Source organism: Myxocyprinus asiaticus, chromosome 15, assembly GCF_019703515.2.
Source record: "Myxocyprinus asiaticus isolate MX2 ecotype Aquarium Trade chromosome 15, UBuf_Myxa_2, whole genome shotgun sequence".
NCBI lineage: Eukaryota > Metazoa > Chordata > Actinopteri > Cypriniformes > Catostomidae > Myxocyprinus > Myxocyprinus asiaticus.
Window position 1 is genome coordinate 9,186,852 of NC_059358.1, and position 19,331 is coordinate 9,206,182.

At 39.0% G+C, this 19,331-nt stretch overlaps 1 protein-coding gene across 2 annotated transcripts in view; it reads left to right on the forward strand.

Annotated features, from left to right (window-relative positions):
- The window catches only part of LOC127453446 (SWI/SNF complex subunit SMARCC1-like), a 37,429-nt gene extending 19,544 nt beyond the window's left edge, over window positions 1-17,885 (forward strand). For both annotated transcript variants that reach the window (XM_051719785.1, XM_051719786.1), the window contains exons 22-28: window positions 2,713-2,768; window positions 3,006-3,159; window positions 5,280-5,437; window positions 5,611-5,745; window positions 14,975-15,242; window positions 15,777-15,905; window positions 16,016-17,885. In XM_051719785.1, the coding sequence (XP_051575745.1) occupies window positions 2,713-2,768; window positions 3,006-3,159; window positions 5,280-5,437; window positions 5,611-5,745; window positions 14,975-15,242; window positions 15,777-15,905; window positions 16,016-16,113 (998 nt within the window). In that variant the 3' untranslated portion in view covers window positions 16,114-17,885. The remainder of the gene's footprint in view (window positions 1-2,712; window positions 2,769-3,005; window positions 3,160-5,279; window positions 5,438-5,610; window positions 5,746-14,974; window positions 15,243-15,776; window positions 15,906-16,015) is intronic.
- Window positions 17,886-19,331: the final 1,446 nt, after the last annotated feature.

Consider the following 19,331-nt stretch of genomic DNA (forward strand, 5'->3'; position numbering starts at 1 on the left):
GATAAAGTCAGCATAAAGGTAATCCATAAGGTAGTAGTTTAATCAGTGTCTTCTGAAGAGATCCAGTTGATTTTGGTTGAGAACAGACCAAAATGTAACTTTTTTTTAAACCATACATCTTGCCATTGCAGTCACTAGGCACTATCATGATTTCAACCTCGATTTCACTTCCTAGTGTTTGACGCATGCGCAGAGCACTAGATGGCGCTATAGGAAGTACGGAAGAGCTTGAAATCATGATCGCCAAAGAGACTGCTGATGTCAAGATTTAAATTGAATAAGTAGTTGCATTTTGGTCTGTTTTCACCTAAAACCGACTGGATCACTTCAGAAGACATTGATGTAATCACGGGAGTTTGATGGATTATGTTTATGCTGACTTGATCTGCTTTTTGAAGCTTCAAAGGTCTGATCACCATTCATATGCATTGAATGGACCCACAGAGCAGAGATACTTCTAAAAATCTTTTGTGAAAAAAGATAATTTGTGTTCTGCAGAAGAAAATCATACACATCTGGGATGGCATGAGGTTGAGTAAATGATGAGAGGATTTTCATTTTTGGGTTAACTTGCCCTATAAATGGTGAAAGGAAATCAACGTTCTTGTTTGCATGATGTTTCAGCACACCGCTTTCTGTTAAATCCCTGGAATAAACTGTTTTCTTAAGTGCATGAAAACATGGTCAATGTGAGACTAGTGTGTGAATCACAGGCACAGCATAGGTGTGTTAATCTAACTGCTGCCACCAGGTGGCAGAAAATCAGTACATTCATGGACTGTCTTTGGAAACAAACCAGCTGTGGATGGGCCTTTCATTATATAGAAATTGTCTAAGGCAGTAGAAAGGCAACGATTGGCTAAAAATAACCTTTTAAAGGGATTGTTCACCCAAAAATGAAAACTGATATTAACTCACTCCCATGTTGTTCCAAATCCAGATGACTTTCCCTCTTAGAATACAAAAGGAGACATTAGGCAGTCTGTCAGCATTCACTTTATTTGCATCTTAATTTTCCATAGAATGATAATGAATGTTGATAGAGCCTGTCATTCTGCCTAGCATCATCTTTTGTGTTGCACGGAAGAAAATCAGTCATATGGGCTCACAACAACATGAGGGGTGAAACTGAGAACAAAATTCACATTTTTGTTAAACTATTCCTTTAAGTTTCCCACTTTCACACCTATCTGATCCAGCCTGTGTTAGGCACTACAGCACTAGAGTCATTGTTTGTGTGTCTGGACACAATGGTAGCTAATGGCTTAATGCAGCCCTGGCAGATGGGACACAGATGTGGGAGGGGTTGAAACTGGGTCAGTTGAGCGTGACCTAGTGTGGCATAGTGTGCCAGTGTAGGCTTTGCCACACACACGCCTTGTTACTAAAGGCTAAAACACACAACACTGGTCATGTCATTTTACTACTACTACTGCAGATGGCAAAGCAATTGTTTAGAGAATTAAGAATAATTTCTTGGCAAAAGTGCCCAATTCTGTTTCTGCTCAAACTAGTGTCCCTACAAACCCCCAAGTTGTTTATATGACTTTTTAAATTAAAAGCAATTTTAAATGGGTGATGCTCTTAAACTGGCCAGCTTGTGTAAAACACCCTACCCTGGTATGTTTATAATTAGCTTCTACAAATTTAATGTAATTAAAGGGATGGTTCACCCAAAAATTAAAATTCTCATCATGTACTCACCCTCATGCCATCCTAGATGTGTATGACTTTCTTCTACAGAACTCAAATTATAATTTTTAGAAGAATATGTCAGCTCTTTAGGTCCATAAAATGCAAGTGAATGGTCGTATGGTTTCCATATCTTCCATATCCATATCTTCAGAAGTAATATGATAGGTGTGGGTGAGAAACAGAGAATTAATAAATAACAGATCATATTTAAGTCCTTTTTTGCTAGAAATTCTTCTCCCTGCCCTTTAGGGGGCGATATGCATGAAGAATGTGAATCACCAAAATCACAAGAATGTGAAAGTTATATTGGAGATTGTCTGAGTAGGGAGCAGAATTCATAGTAAAAAAGGGCTTAAATATTTATATTTCTTATGCACGCCTATCATTTCACTTCAGAAGACATTGACTTAACCACTGGAGTCTTATGGATTACTTTAATGCAGACTTTTTTGTAAAAAAAGAAATAATAATTTAATGTAGATTTAATGTAGGTTTTTGGAGCTTCAAAATTTTGTCACCCAGTCACTTGCATTGTATGGACCGAAGGAGCTGAGAAATTCTGCTAAAAATCTTAATTTGAGTTCAGCAGATGAAAGAAAATCATACACATCTGGGATGGCATAAGGGTGAGTAAATGATGAAAGAATTTTCATTTTTGGGTTAACTATTCCATTAACTTCTGTATTTTACGTGGTATAATGAAATTGGAAGAACATGCTGTCTCGCATTCACACATTGTTTAGCACTGTAGCAAAAGGACTCAAGTTCGCATGTGAACACTAGCTATTGTGAATGAGCTTCTCTCGTGAATGAGTAAAGGACTTCAAGATTTCCCTGAAAATTAATACAATACAATTTTGGATTGTTTATCATGTAAATCAAATGTAAGCGTTCAGAAAAATTGGAATTTAACACTTTACTCATTGTTCGTACATTGTATTGTGTTATTGTGAGTTGCACTCTACCAACTTTATATTTAATGTTCTCAATGATCAGTTTGTTTTATTCTCCTCCCAGAAACGACAGAGACAGAGAAGATGGAATCAGACTCTGACTCCCAGCAGCCTGATAAGGTCAGGTTTGTCTCTACCTCCTTGTCTAGATACATCATAGTCAAGTTTGAGAGTTGTTTAAAAAAACGTTCAGAAGTGATTGTCACTTTCCATCACTTTTTTTCCCCCAAGTCTCTCTCTTCATGTAAACCTAGTACTTCCAAGTTCACATTTTATATAGTCACCTGTACATACAGTTGATTTACATTTCAATGTTCTCATACGGTCTGGCATACTTCTCAACGTTCCCCATCTCAGGCAGAGTCAAAGGATGAAGCAGAGAAGCCCAGCGAGTCTGCTGAGAAGCCAGCAGAGGCAGAGAAGGAAAAGAACGAGACTACAGAGAAGTCTGAGCCACAGCATGAGGAGGAGGAGGAGAAAGAGAATGAGTCAGGAGGCGCAAAGACTGCAGGTACAGATGCTGACAGCTGCATCGACACAAGATCCTCATGGGTTTGACTGCTGTTTGGTTCTTCATGTCTAAAGCCATCTGTATACTATTTCAGTAGAATCACAATAACACCTAATAAATGTAAAAAAGATTCGGCATCAAAATTCAGGCTGACCACCTACTATATAGCCTAGTAGTAACTGCACATAGAGCCATGGCGCTTATACAACAAAGTATAGCCATACCACTCATGTTGTGTTGGATAAGTATTAGTATTCTAATATTCTTGTAAAACAACTTTAATTTCAGTAATAACTCGTTAAGCTCTGATTTTTCACATTCAAATTTAAAAGCTCACCATTCACACACACTGTAGACAAAAAATAAAAAGACCAATTTTTCATTTTGTTTTAACTTTTTTGTTGTCCCAAATTTGTAAGCTTGTAATTCTGGTTCTCATCACATTATCTCACTTTGAAAAGTCTTATTTTGTGCTACTTGATGGAAGCAAGTACTAGGAAAAAAAAAAATTCTATCACATTCCATCACAATATACAGATCTGAAATGTAGGTGGCGCTCTAACGTATTTTAGCCCTCACTGATTTGCTGGTCCATAGACATTCAGTCTAATTTTCAGTTTATGCACCACCCTCATCATTTCATTGAATATCTAGCCCTCTTTTCAACATTTCATCATCAATAGTCGAAAACATAGCTTTATGAAGCTTAGTTAGCATGCTTTTCTTGCTGGGTGGTATATTTTGTTCTGGACATCTAAGATAAAACATTGGATTATTCAGCTAAGGAAGCTCCCAGACAAGTATAAAATGGCAAAAACATTTTTTAGAATCTTTCAAACTGTGGTATTAGGGCAACAAAATAAACAGTCACATTCCTGAGAATGAGAGCTTTCCAAGGCTCGAAATTAACGCTTGTCCGGGACAAGTGGATTTTTGAAGGGGCAAGTGAAGGAGAATTGTACTTGCCTGACAGGACAATCAGACTGATTAAAACATCAATAACAAAAAAATAACCGGCTATATTTGTGATAGCCTAGGCCTGTGTCACTGTATTAGAAAGTTCATATTCTTATTCTGCTGCTCTCCAGAGCACATCATTTTATAATTCGCTAGCGATCTAGTAACGACTGCGCCCTGTTTGATTGACAGGCGGCGTATGTGTGTGTGTGCTGAACAAGCGCGTGTGCTCCGAAAATGCTCGCGCTAACGCCTGAACAGTCAATACAATCTTGGAGAGGTATTCATTTTAAACACAGAGAGTGATATCTAAAGTGAAAGGTAACAGCTGAGAAAAAAGTGGATTTGTATTAAAATGTCGGACTTATAAGTATAAATGTATGCTAATAGACCTGCTGCTGTCTAGTGTGTCATTATAATAATCAAACAGCCATAAGAAAACGAGAAAACACTCACTGTTCTTGAATGGGTAACTTTTAGTAGCTTTAAAAAGTATTAATGTAATGTAATTGTAAAATGTAATTTTCTCTCCGGACAAGTAACATTTTTACTCTGACAAGTGAATGACCAGTTTACTTGTCTGGAGGACAAGCACATGACAATGCTTAATGTCGAGCCTTGCTTTCATTTGATATATGACTTGTCCATAAGTGTCATGTGAAAGACTTGTATTCAAATGAATATTTCTACACCAGTACCTCAAGGAGGCGCTAAATTACGATGCAAATGTTTTCAGGCCATATTTTGTTATTTTGTGTAACATTAATGCAATAGTGATGTAATTCTCTGAAAAGATTGTAAGACTTCAAACAATACCTCAAATACCTGACCAGTGTATACAGGGGCTTTAACATTTTAAGTGAAAAAAAAATGTACAATGATATATTTGGTAATTTCTTCACTAATGCAGCATTGCAATGCAGTTTGAACCATTTTTGCATATAAATGAGTTAATGTTTTTTTTTTTTTGTGTATCGTGACTTGGGTACCACAATACGATCACTGCTCTGGCAAGCCATGCAAGATTAGAATAGAGTTGGAACAGTCACCCACAAACAGCGCTATCGAAAGATTTGATAACATGAAGTCAAACCCAAGCTGTTCAAAAATGACTGTAGCAATGTGAAGATGTAACATATTCATTTTGAAATGTCATATTTTAGAGAAAGAAAAGGAGGAGCCCATGGAGACCACTGAAGAAGGGAAGGAGGGAGAGGAGGAGCAGGAGGAAGGAAAAAAAAAGCTGGAGTTGGATATCGGCGAGGGCAACATTGCCACTGCTGCCGCTGCTGCTCTGGCTTCTGCTGCCACCAAGGCAAAGGTAATATGTCCAATCAAGGAACAGCTCAATCTGCGACAGAGTTGATTTGCTGTTTGCGAATCCTTTAACTTCCCCTTGGCACCAACAGACATTTTGAGCTTTGTGCAGCTGTTTCCAATGAAATGTTCATTATGGCAGTTCACTCTCTTTTTCTATGTTTTTCTACAACTCAGCACCTGGCTGCAGTGGAAGAGAGGAAGATCAAGTCTCTTGTGGCTCTGCTGGTGGAGACACAGATGAAGAAGCTGGAGATCAAACTCCGACACTTTGAGGAGCTGGAGACCATCATGGACCGTGAAAAGGAAGCAGTGAGTGTTGTTGATTATCAGGGTGAATCTCACGAAGCCTGTCTGGAACATGTCAGAGGCATATTTCATTCCAAAATCAAACGAAAGAAATTGGAAATCTATATTTTACTACATGTTTTAGATCTATTACATTGTGACATTTTCATGACAATTATGCACGTCACCTCTTCCATAAAAGTTTAGGCATCATGGTAGTATTTATTGTACTGCCTTTATGTTGATTTAAATAAAACAATTGTATCACAGTACTTTTACTGTAATACATGCATCTGGATGCATTACAGTACAGAGATTTAAGGGAAAATTTTGCTTGATTGTCATGAATGTCACAATTCAGAATTTTTTTTTTTTTTTTATTGTTCTGAAAAAATATTTTCTTGTGTAAAATATTTTTGGGAAGATTTTGGGGTAACATGTGAAATGTTTTCTTGAGATTAAAGGGATAGTTCACCCAAAAATGAAAATTCTCTCATTATTTACTTGCCCTCAGAATATCCCATGTGTGTATGACTTTCTTCACCAGAACACATTTGAAGAAAAACATCTTGGCACAGTAGGTCCTTAAAATGCAAGTGAATGGAGATTTCTCTTTAGAAGCTCCAAAAATCACAGAAAGTCAGCATAAACATCATCGATACGACTCCAGTGGTTAAATTAATGTCTTCTGAAGCAATACGATCACTTTTGGTGCGAAAAATATAAATATTTACGTACTTTTTTAACTATAATCCAACGTGAGGGTAAGGTTCACGAGAGGGTGGAGTCCAAGCGGTCTCTCGTGTAACGTATTTGCGTTGCCATGATACCGATGTAGTCTCACGTTCTCCACTCGGTTGAAACATCCAGGATAAGAACACAAACACGCCATTGTACTGTACAGTGTTCCTTCTCACTTGTAAACAGTGCTACTCTTCCGGCAGTGATGCACGTGCATCAGTTCTCACGTGTTTCAAATGCCAATGCGACTATGTTACAGCGTACCGTTGCTGACCGGAAGCATGATTTAGAGTGAAAAAAAACTACTTAAATATTTAGCTTTTTCGCACCAAAAGAGTATCACTTTAGAAGACGTTAATTTAACAGCTGGTGTCCTATGGATGACGTTTATTCTGACTGTCTGTGAGTTTTGGAGCTTCAAAGGGAAATCTCCATTCACTTGCACTTTAAGAACCTACTAAGCTAAACTAAATTCACTTTTTCTTCAAATGTCCTCTGGTGAAGAAAGTAAGTCTTACACACCTGGGATATCATTAGTGGTCGACCGATATATTGCAGAGGCTGATAAATCGAAATAAATATAGCTAAAAAAACTTCCCGTTTGGCCCATATTTTTTTTTGTTAAAATTCTTTGTATTTTTTTCCTTGAGGGTGCCGAAAATCGCCTGCTTGCATGTGGAGTGACCGAGACATGTAAACAACCAGTCACAGTTAATTTTGTTGTGACGTGCCATTGTGTTACTACAGTAATAGACCGGTGTGCAACACAGTCTCATTTAAACAATCCGCATATCAGAGCTGCGACAGATGCGTTTGAGCTCATAATGTTAAAGTGCTCGTTTGTTTCATTCTCCCTCTCTCTCTCCTCAACAGTTCCCTGTAAATTTTAACTGTCTTGTCTAATGATAAAAAGGCAAATATCTATAAAACTAGTATCATAAACCATCTGCAAATATGCACATATTTCATTAAAACAGATGTAATAAACCTCACAACTTAAGCAGATCCAACATCCTGTGGAGCACTCATAAAGCTTCCTCTGAAGCATGTATTCTAACAGTCTCTCCTCAGCAGTCCTCGTCACCTTTAACTTTATTTTCGAATGATAAAAAGCAAATATCAATAAAACTTGTATTATATACCATTTGCAAATATGTAGATACCTTGTTTAAACAGATGTAATTCATGAACCTCACGAAAATCCAGTGTTTTCTTCCCTGCGAGTGCTCTTATAAATATATTCCTCTGAAGTGTGTATTCTACCAGCCAGGATCAAAAGTTCCTCATTCACAAATCATGATGGTCTGACCTGTGACAATCCAAGCAGGTGATCCAGGCCATTTAAGCTTTCAGGAGATTGAGACTCGTGGTGGATCCGCATGAGCGTGTGATAGCAACTTCAAAGCTGCGTCTGAAACCAGGAAAATGTTTCCTTAAGTGTTCCATTCATTCAAAACAGCTGTCAGTTAAGCCATTAACTGATTAGGCACTATGCACTGTATGTACAGTTGGTTTGATTTAGTATTTTTTTAGTAAATGTGATTGTTACTGCGCACATAACATCCATGGTGGCTGGACTACTGTGTGTACTGTTATTTCCTTCTAATATATGAACAATTTCTTCATGTGCAAATAAATTAAAAATATTTGATGAATAAACAGAAATCTGAAGAAACTGCTATCTGCCATTTAAAATACTATATAATTTTTTTAGCTTTGTGTGAAATTGAGTAAATGCTAAATAAGAGTATATATATATATATATATATATATATATATATATATATATATATATATATATATTGTTTAGCAATTTTATGTTTGTTATTTACTATATTAAATTGTGTGAGATATCGGCCTGTCGCCACACTGTTCTCTAGATATTGGCATCGGCCATTAAAAACCCATATCTGTTGACCACTAATCATGAGGGTGAGTAAATAATGAGAGAATTTTCATTTTTGAGTGAACTATCCCTTTAACCGCTTTGCTCAAAACCTTTTACAGTGTTTTTTCCTTAAGCAGTGCAGCTGAAGCTCCTAATTAGTTGTAGTTTGAGGCTGTGATTTACACCTCCATTGATAGTCTTGTTATTACATGGTTTCATGGAGGGAAGGGCATATTTAAAACAAAATTATCTTTATTGCCACCCAAGAAATATCAGTACAAATTGTTAATGAAGTTCTGGTACAGTGCACTTTTACACTGAGATTTGATGTTCTTTTGTATCCTGTAGTCATGTATCTGCACAACAGAGGCACTCTCCACAAGAGACGTTCTCCACAAGAGATTCGGTTATAACTCGGAGAGCTCCGTAAAGTGCTTTAGCAAATGTAGCTGAAGATAGTAACCCAATTTAGCTGGTGTAAATAGTGCATGAAGGATGCGTCATTATATAGTCCAGCACAGTAGCACTTGATTTTCCCCTAGTGTCCACACATTCGCTAAATGTACCTCTGATTTCAGTTAAACATTCTGCATTTAGAGCGTGACCCCTGAGGCTTTTGGCACGTTGCTGAACGTCACTGATTAGCTGTTGTCATATTGCTGCTTGCTAAGGCAAGGGACTTCATTTTGAAACAACAATATAGGGGGCTTTCAACCTGGGCACGTTTGCTGCGGTCTGATTCCGAGTGCGAGTTGTTATTATTATCATCATTATTATTATTATTATTATTATATATTTTTTATTTATTTTATTTTTTTTCTTAGTGCCCCCCGCAGCGTTGGTCTGGTTTCACACTCACTTGATTCTATCAAACCATTTGCGGACCATCTGTTTGATCTTATTTGATCATCGCAAACACGCATGGAGAACAACACGACTCGTTATACTTTTTTTTTTTTTTTTATTTTGGCGCCATTATGCACAGCAGAATGAACGACAACTGCGTACATGTGCGCTTCATGGTGTAACTCATCAGATGTCCAGGGGAAGGCGGCATGCTGCTGCTCGCAAACTGCATTTTTTGAGGAGACAGCTGATTGCAAGGATTTCATTTGCATCTTTGTTTACACTGCACGCTTACTCATGCTCGTGTCCAAGGAGAAGTTATCACCAATGTCATCTCCTATTATACCCTATATTTATAACCTATAATAGTATTTATAAGGTGTATAGATAGACAGACAGTATTTATAGTGTTGATTTGTACTTGTATGTCATTGTCAGTTTTGCGCTTCAATGCAAAAACGTCTGCATTCTTGTGAGTTTTCTTTAACTGCTCTTGTATGTTTTCTTCTCCCCATATTTGAATGAGGCACCTCACCTCTTCTGTGTTCCACAACGTTCCCCTGCCACTCATGGTCCTCGTGTGTTGTCGAAACTAATGTCGTCATCATTGGCTAAAACACACCCGAGTCCGAGTTGCTTTCACATTCACGCGAATTGCACTACAGTTCCATTGCAACCGAATTCAGACCACCTCCTACAGGTAGTCTCGGGTTCGGTAGTGCGGTGTGCTCCCCAGTCCGCATAACAGCTTTCACATTATCAATTTTTCATACAAACCGTGCTCTGTTTTGAACTAAACTGCCAGTGTGAAAGCACCCATAGTCTTCAAAGTGGGCTCTTTTGACTTGAGCCAGTAAGCAACCACCTTGCAATCTCGAACACCCTAGAAACCAGTTTTCCAGTTGCCTCCCCACACTGACAGCTTGCTACTCTCAGCTGTTGTAGAAAGAGGTCTCTTGGCATCCATGCTGACACTTACAGTTGAAGTCAGAAGTTTACATACATCTTAGCCAAATACATTTAAACTCAGTTTTTCACAAGTCCTGACATTTAATCGTAGAAATAATTCACTGTCTTAGGTCAGTTAGGATTACTACTTTTTTTTAAGAATGTGAAACGTCAGAATAATTTTATTTCTTTCATTACATTCCCAGTGGGTCAGAAGTTTACATACACTTTGTTAGTATTTGGTATCATTGCCTTGTTTGACTGGGTCAAACGTTTTGGGGTAGCCTTCCACAAGCTTCTCACAATAAGTTGCTGCAATTTTGGCCCATTCCTCCAGACAGAACTGGTGTAACTGAGTCAGGTTTGTAGGACTCCTTGCTCGCACACGCTTTTTCAGTTCTGCCCACAAATTTTTTATCGGATTGAAGTCAGGGTTTTGTGATGGTCACTCCAATACCTTGACTTTTTTGTCCTTAAGCCATTTTTCCACAACTTTGGAGGTATGCTTGAGGTCATTGTCCATTTGGAAGACCCATTTTCGACCAAGCTTTAACTTCCTGGCTGATGTCTTGAGATGTTGCTTCAATATATCCACGTAATTTCCCTTCCTCATTATGCAATCTATTTTGTGAAGTGCACCAGTCCCTCCTGCAGCAAAGCACCCCCACAACATGATGCTGCCACCCCCATGCTTCATGGTTGGGATGTATTCTTCGGCTTGCAAGCCTCACCCTTTTTCCACCAAACATAACGATGGTCATTATGGCCAAACAGTTAAATTTTTGTTTCATCAGACCAGAGAACATTTCTCCAAAAAGTACGATCTTTGTACCTATGTGCACTTGCAAACTGTAGTCTGGCTGCTTTTTTTTTAATGGTGGTTTTGGAGCAGTGGCTTCTTTCTTGCTGAGCAGCCTTTCAGGTTATGTCGATATAGGACTCGTTTTACTGTGGATATAAACTCAACAAAAAAAGAAACATCCTCTCACTTTCAACTGCTTTTATTTTCAGCAAATTTAACATATGTAAATATTTGTATGAACATAAAAAGATTCAACAACTAAGATATAAACTGAACAAGTTTCACAGACATGTGACTAATAGAAATGGAATAATGTGTCCATGAACAAAGTGGGGGACAAAATCAAAAGTAACAGTATCTGGAGTGGCCACCAGCTGCATTAAGTACTGCATTGCATCTCCTCCTCATGGACTGCACCAGATTTGCCAGTTCTTACTGTGAGATGTTACCCCAATCTTCCACCAAGGCACTTGCAAGTTCCCGGACATTTCTGGGGGGAATTGCCCTAGCCCTCTCCCTCCGATCCAACCGGTCCCAGAGGTGCTGAATGGGATTGAGATCCAGGCTCTTTGCTGGCCATGGCAGAACACTGACATTCCTGTCTTGCAGGAACTCACGCACAGAACGAGCAGTATGGCTGGTGGCATTGTCATGCTGGAGGGTCATGTCTGGTTGAGCCTGCAGGAAGGGTACCACATGAGGGAAGAGGATGTCTTCTAAAGTCTTGACATCATTTTCTGGAATTTTCCAAGCTGCTTCAAGGCACAGTTAACTTGGTGTATGTAAACTTCTGACCCACTGGAATTGTGACATAGTCAATTAAAAGTGAAACAATCTGTCTGTAAACAATTGTTGGTAAAATTACTTGTGTCATGCACAAAGTAGATGTCCTAAACGACTTGACAAAGCTATAGTTTGCTAATATTACATCTGTGGAGTGTTTAAAAAGTTTTAATGACTTCATCCTAAGTGTTTGTAAACTTCTGACTTCAACTGTACATCATTACTATAGCAGCTGATGTTGATATACAGGATGCTGGCTACACCTCCTAAACAAATGGATCCAATTTCATAACTTTACAAATAACAGTTTTGACATTCAATCCTAAAAATCTGAGTTTGAAAAACATATCAGAATTTTGTGAACTTGAATTGTAACTTTCCCTCATCAGGGTTCCTACGGTTAATTAAAAACCTGTTAGTATGGAATTTTAAAATGCGTGTTTTCAGGCCCGAAAAGTCATGGGAATTTCTTAAGTGAATATAATTTTTTTTATATTCACTTAAGCAACCCTCTATGGACACGTTGGAGAAAGAATCGACATTGGCTTGTAAATTTTTGTTGTTACTTGCCAGACTTTTGACGACATGTTAGCATAATGCAAATTATGCAAAATATATTAAGCAAACCGGCAGGGTTTGCTTAATACACAGTAGATAACTTCACGCGCTACAATATGAGTGTATATTTTATTTCATATTTCGCTTTTCATACTTTTAATCATATTTTAGCTTTTTAAAAATGTACAAATTTCAAATTCTGTCAATTTATATGATGTCATGAAATTGCATTTATAATAATGATACAAGCTGTTGTCATTGTTTGAAATCTCATTCACATTTTTAACACAAAATTTTTACAAGGTTGGAACATAATAATGAAAACAGAATTCCAAATATAACATTCAAGTGCGACTAATATATATATATACACACAGCTGTGTTCAAAAGTTTGCATACCCTGGCAGAAATTGTGAAATTTTGGCATTAATTTTGAAAATATGACTGATCATGCAAAAAAGTCTTTTATTTAAGGATAGTGATCATTTGAAGCCATTTATTATCACATAGTTGTTTGGCTCCTCTTTAAATCATAATGATAACAGAAATCACCCAAATGGCCTTGATCAAAAGTTTACATACCCTTGAATGTTTGGCCTTGTTACAGACACACAAGGTGACACACACAGGTTTAAATGGCAATTAAAGGTTAATTTCCCACACCTGTGGCTTTTTAAATTACATTTAGTGTCTGTGTATAAATAGTCAATGAGTTTGTTAGCTCTCACGTGGATGCACTGAGCAGGCTAGATACTGAGCCATGGGGAGCAGAAAAGAACTGTAATAAGACCTGCGTAACAAGGTAATGGAACTTTATAAAGATGGAAATGGGGGGTCTGGGTAGCTCAGTGGTAAAAGACGCTGGCTACCACCCCTGGGGTTCGCTAGTTCGAATCCCAGGGCATGCTGAGTGACTCCAGCCAGGTCTCCTAAGCAACCAAATTGGCCCGGTTGCTAGGGAGGGTAGAGTCACATGGGGCAACCTCCTCGTGGTCGCTATAATGTGGTTCGTTCTCGGTGGGGCGCGTGGTGAGTTGAGCGCGGATGCCGCGGTGGGTGGCGTGAAGCCTCCACACACGCCATGTCTCCGTGGCGACACGCTCAACAAGCCACGTAATAAGATGCGCGGGTTGATGGTCTCAGACATGGAGGCAACTGGGATTCATCTTCCGCCACCCGGATTGAGGCGAGTCACTACGCCACCACGAGGACTTAAAAGCGCATTGGGAATTGGGCATTCCAAATTGGGAGAAAAAAAATAAAAAAAATAAAGATGGAAAAGTATATAAAAAGAAATCCAAAGCCTTGAAAATGCCAGTCAGTACTGTTCAATCACTTATTAAGAAGTGGAAAATTCAGGGATCTCTTGATACCAAGGCAAGGTCAGGTAGACCAAGGAAGATTTCAGCCACAACTGCCAGAAGAATTGAAATAGAAATAGAAAAACCCACAGATAACCTCAGGAGAAATAGAGGCTGCACTGGAAAAAGACAGTGTGGTTGTTTCAAGGAGCACAATACGATGATACTTGAATAAAAATGAGCTGCATGGTTGAGTTGCCAGAAAAAAAAAGCCTGGTTACAATATGCCCGACAACACCTTGACGTGCCTCACAGCTTCTGGCACACTGTAATTTGGAGTGACGAGACCAAAATAGAGCTTTATGGTCACAACCATAAGTGCTATGTTTGGAGAGGGGTCAACAAGGCCTATAGTGAAAAGAATACCATCCCCACAGTCAAGCATGGTGGTGGCTCACTGATGTTTTGGGGGTGTGTGAGCTCTAAAGGCACAGGGAATCTTGTGAAAATTGATGGCAAGATGAATGCAGCATGTTATCAGATAATACTGGCAGACAATTTTTATTTTTCTGCACGAAAGCTGCGCATGGGATGCACTTGGACTTTCCAGCATGACAATGACCCTAAGCACAAGGCCAAGTTGACCCTCCAGTGGTTACAGCAGAAAAAGGTGAATGTTCTGGAGTGGCCATCACAGTCTCCTGACCTTAATATCATCGAGCCACTCTGGGGAGATCTCAAACGTGCGGTTCATGCAAGACAACCAAAGACTTTGCATGACCTGGAGGCATTTTGCCAAGACGAATGGGCAGCTATACCACCTGCAAGAATTTGGGGCCTCATAGACAACTATTACAAAAGACTGCACGCTGTCATTGATGCTAAAGGGGGCAATACACAGTATTAAGAACTAAGGGTATGCAGACTTTTGAACAGGGGTCATTTCATTTTTTTCTTTGTTGCCATGTTTTGTTTTATGATTGTGCCATTCTGTTATAACATACAGTTGAATATGAATCCCATAAGAAATAAAAGAAATGTGTTTTGCCTGCTCACTCATGTTTTCTTTAAAAATGGTACATATATTACCAATACCTCCAAGGGTATGCAAACTTTTGAGCACAAGTGTGTGTGTGTGTGTGTGTGTAATAAATATATATATATAGAGAGAGAGGTTTTCAGTTAATTGGTCAGAATTGTTCACATATCCGTCTTAATGATTTATTAGCAAATCAGTCTGAATCAAATATTTTATGTGGTTTCCAGAAATCATAAACAACTGGAGAAGTCATTGAAATTGGTCAAAAAGTGTGGGAGTCCTGTGCCATGCAGATGAGTTGATCATTTGGTTCTTGAGTTCTTCATTCTTTCTCTGCCTCTCTTTAGCTGGAGCTCCAGAGACAGCAGCTGCTGACAGAGCGACAGGCATTCCACATGGAGCAGCTGAAGTATGCTGAGATGAAGGCTCGTCAGCAGATGGAGCAGCAGGCAGCCGCTGCACAGCAGAACGCAGGTGGACACCATGGACCTGCCCCTCCTCTACACGGCCCACCTCCGGGCATACACCCTGGACACCCGGGTCATCCTGGGCACCCTGGCCCTGGATATCCACCAATGCACCACGCCATGGGTCCCCACCATGGCCCACAGACAGGTCAGCACTTAGCTGATGTTCTGGTTATATATTTGTGAGGTTGCTCAAAAGCGGAGCAATTTCGTTTTGCCTGGTTGGTCCTGTCTTATCGCTCTTCCGGCCAAATCGTTGTGCTCCCTATATATGGAGTACTATTTTACTACAAAGTCAAAAGAAACAAATAAGTAATTATATATTATAATAAACAAATACTGCAAAATGAAGCCTGTTTTAGTTTTTTTATTATTACATTGTGACATAATTACACACATTTACCTCCCAATTCTCAGTAGTTAAATCATATATTAAGTTGCAAAGTATTTATTCAACATGGCAATACTCCCTTGGTACTTCTTTTCATTTTTTCTGATTTTAATAAAATAAAATAAAAAAAGAAATCATTTAAAAAAAACAGCAAAAATAATGTTGTGTTAATGAGAATCATCAATGAAAACCATGGGAATAATATAAGTAAATTGTTCAGATGTGTTAAGGTAATCAGAATTGGGGGTAAAATGTGTTTAAATGTCAAATGTCTGTTGTTTCTTGTTACAGGACCAATGGTTGGACCAGGTCAGCCTATGCCAGGCCGAATTATGCCTGGACCTTCCCCAGTTGGCCCCCCACAGGGCGGTCTGCCACCCATGATGGGACCTCGACACCCTGGACCACCCAACGGCATGTGTAAGTATCTGTTCCTGTTCTGTGTCCGTTATTTCATTCAGCTGCATAGTACATTTTTGTGCTTTTATGTTTTAGAAATTTGTTTTTTAATTTTGTTTCTTGTCTTATAGTCCCAGGACCTCCCCCTCCTCAACCTACACAGCCTGATGGGATGCCTCCTGGCCCAGTGGGACCTCCTGCACTGCTTCCTCGTGCTGCTGAAAACTAAAATATATTTCCCTGTCCCCTCAAACATTTACACATTCACACACAGAAACAAGTTTTACTCCTTGACTCCAAAATTAAGCCAAGTCCTTTTGACTAGCTCTCAGACCTGCGCTGTTGATTGCCTTGCTGATGGGTGGGTCATCTCTAAAGCCCCTCTTTCCCCAGCTGAGCACTCGCCTCCTCCCAGAAACATTCTTACGCGCTCAGGGCACAAAGTCGAGAGTGCTGTCATTCATGCATCTCTTGGCTAGTAATAGCACTGGCTTCTGTTTTTTTTTTTTTTCTCTCTCTCAGATGTTAGGGTTTGTTTTTAAGAGAGTGCTGCTGCTAACAGGCTTCTGTGTATGGGAAGTGACACCACTGCTGGCGTCCGGCTCCTCCCTGTAATGTGACTGATGGAATCGTATGTGTATATTGTGCTAATCCATGTAAGCTAAGCCCTCTGAGACCAGACGGAGTGGACACCTTGCTGGAGTTCAATTCGCTCTTTGAAATCACACTGTAGTTATGAGCCGGTCAGCAGTGTCTTGTCTTTTCTGCAGACCGGGAAAGTGGTGCACTAGAACCAGATCTTTCCTCTGCCTTCCATGTTTGTGGTGCGGTATCCATTTCAGCATGGTTTCCCGGTGGCTTATTTGAGCTTCCTTATTAACATTCTCATCTAGCTAAGAATCTACCTCACTGGTGCAATTGTCTGTTGTATTCAGTCTGTGTTCATGAGCATCACATTGGTTTTACTGCATCCGGCAGACTTGCTTTATGATTCTCTGCTTGGTCAGTCACATTTTGACCTCATAATCCCCTGGCTAGAATGGAGATCAATAAGAGAATGATAGAGGGGTGTAACTCAGACCGCCACCCTGCCATCTCCATAGCTGAGTGCTTTGCAGTCCTAAATGTGCCCCAAGTACTGTATCCACAAAAAAAAGAGCACACACCAAACTGCTGTTTTTAGAGATGTACCCACATTTGCATTAAAGAGAGAGTTCACCTGAAAATTTTATTCTGGTGAACTATCCCTTTAACCAAGTTTGCTTCAGATACTGTGCAGATCTGCAGATACATATACACAACAACACACCACATTAAAACCTCTATTCGTTCTCTCTGAGAATAACAGAGGTGAATATGGTATCACACTGAAGTGATGGAGGAACTCTGCTTATTTTAGGTGTAGCTCGCCTTTTGTGCTCCTCCCTTAGGTGCTGACAGAGTAGCTGCCCCGCTTCGCTCTACCTCTCTCACTTTACTACCTCCTCCTCCTCTCTCTCTCTCTCTCTCTCTCTCTCTCTCTCTCTCTCTCTCTCTCTCTCTCTCCCGGTTATGGCTGTTCTCTCTTTCTTTCTCTTTGTGTGCCCATGTGACTGCTGCATTACTGCTGTGTGGAGGCTGTTGTCCTCCTCCTCCTCAGGTGAACCAAACCCTCACTTCAACATGGCCCACCTTGCTACACTACACACACACACACACACACACACACACACACACACACACACACACACACATACACATATAACACACATTTCCGCTTCCATTACTTTTCAGGCTATATATATCATAGGTGACAGGTGAAACCCTGTCCTCTGGATCCCACCCCATATATATCTTTTATTGCTTTCATTTTATGGTAATATATTTTTAAGAAAATAAAGTTTGTGTAGACTCTGTTATCTCTGTTCTTGGAAGTTTGTAGCTTTCTCTTTTCATTTTTAACCCGGCACATTGATACTGAGACCTGAACACTGTCAAATAAAGTGGGTTTTTGTTTTTGTACGACTGTTTGTGTTTCAGTTTTAGCTGTTTTTGCGACCTTCAAGTGGAGTCCAATTTACTGAGTTGTGACATTGGATGTAGGTCTGCAGGATATTGACAAATCTTAATTGTCTATTGTTTCCCTTGATTATTGCAATCACGAATATTAATTTTGATTAATACAATTTTTGTGTGGAGTAAATTACAACCAAATGTTTTTATGTAAGCTACACCTCCAAAAATGAGCTTAAAATTGAACTTAATTGCAGCTGTTAAATCTTTATGATAGGAGCGTTCAAGTTTTGTTGCACCATTACTGATAGGCTTTTGTACTCCGAACATGTTTGCAGTTGGTTACAATGCTCAACCACTGAAAAAAAAATTAAATACTGAATTTTCATTCTAAGGGAGTGGATCTAAATAGAATGCTGTAATTGACACTTTTCACAATTATTTAATTGCATCAGCCCTAATTGGAAGGGTCATGTGTCATCATGAAAGATGAAAAGCAGTGATTTTGCAAAAATTATTTAAATTTTAGTGCTTTATTTCAATGATATAATAACTAATGTATGACATAGCTTATAGTCAACTAATGTTATTGATTGATACCATGCATTTAAAATATATAGGTTGTGTAAGAGTTATGCAGGAGTATTTACTAATGCTTATGCACTGGTACAACACAAAGTGCTTTTGCCATTGCTGTGTATTTGTTTTAGTTTGGCTTCTGTATTTTCTTCTGACTTGAATGCGTGACATGTCAATAAAAATTGCCCAGTTTAGACGTAGGAGTTTCTCAGGTGCACATGAAGGCAGAATTTGATAATAGGCCTCTAGGAAGTTAACTACTAAACTGTATGGAAATTTCAACAAACACTACATACTCGGGTCTTTAGAGACACGACACGTGTATCTATCACAAATTGATCTACAGCATGCCCAGATAGTGTAAAAGTTTCAAAATATTTCCAAGACAGTTAGAAAATAATAGAATAGAAAATATTCTGATATATTTTGAGATGATGCAACAAATATAGAAAAGGGTTCATTACTTCCAGACTGAAATTTTCAGTTGTACATCCAAATAACAATGCCTATAATCATACTGTTCATGTGTTACACTTGCTATAGTTTGCTTCCATGTTATTTCTTCATCGAATAGCAATGTCAAATGTAAAACAAGTAAATTACTGAAACAATATACCTCGAGTAACAAATAGCATGTACACTGCCTGGCCAATAAAGAAAAGTCACCGCTTGGATTTAACGCAGTGTTATGATCTGGGGTTGCTTCAATTGGTTGGGTCTAGGCTCAGCAACGTTATGCAGCACTAAAATGAAGTCAGCTGACTACCTGAATGTACTGAATGACCAGGTTATCCCATCAATAGATTTTTTTCTTCCCTGACGGCATGGGCATATTCCAGGACTACAATGCCATGATTCATTGGGCTCAAATTGTGA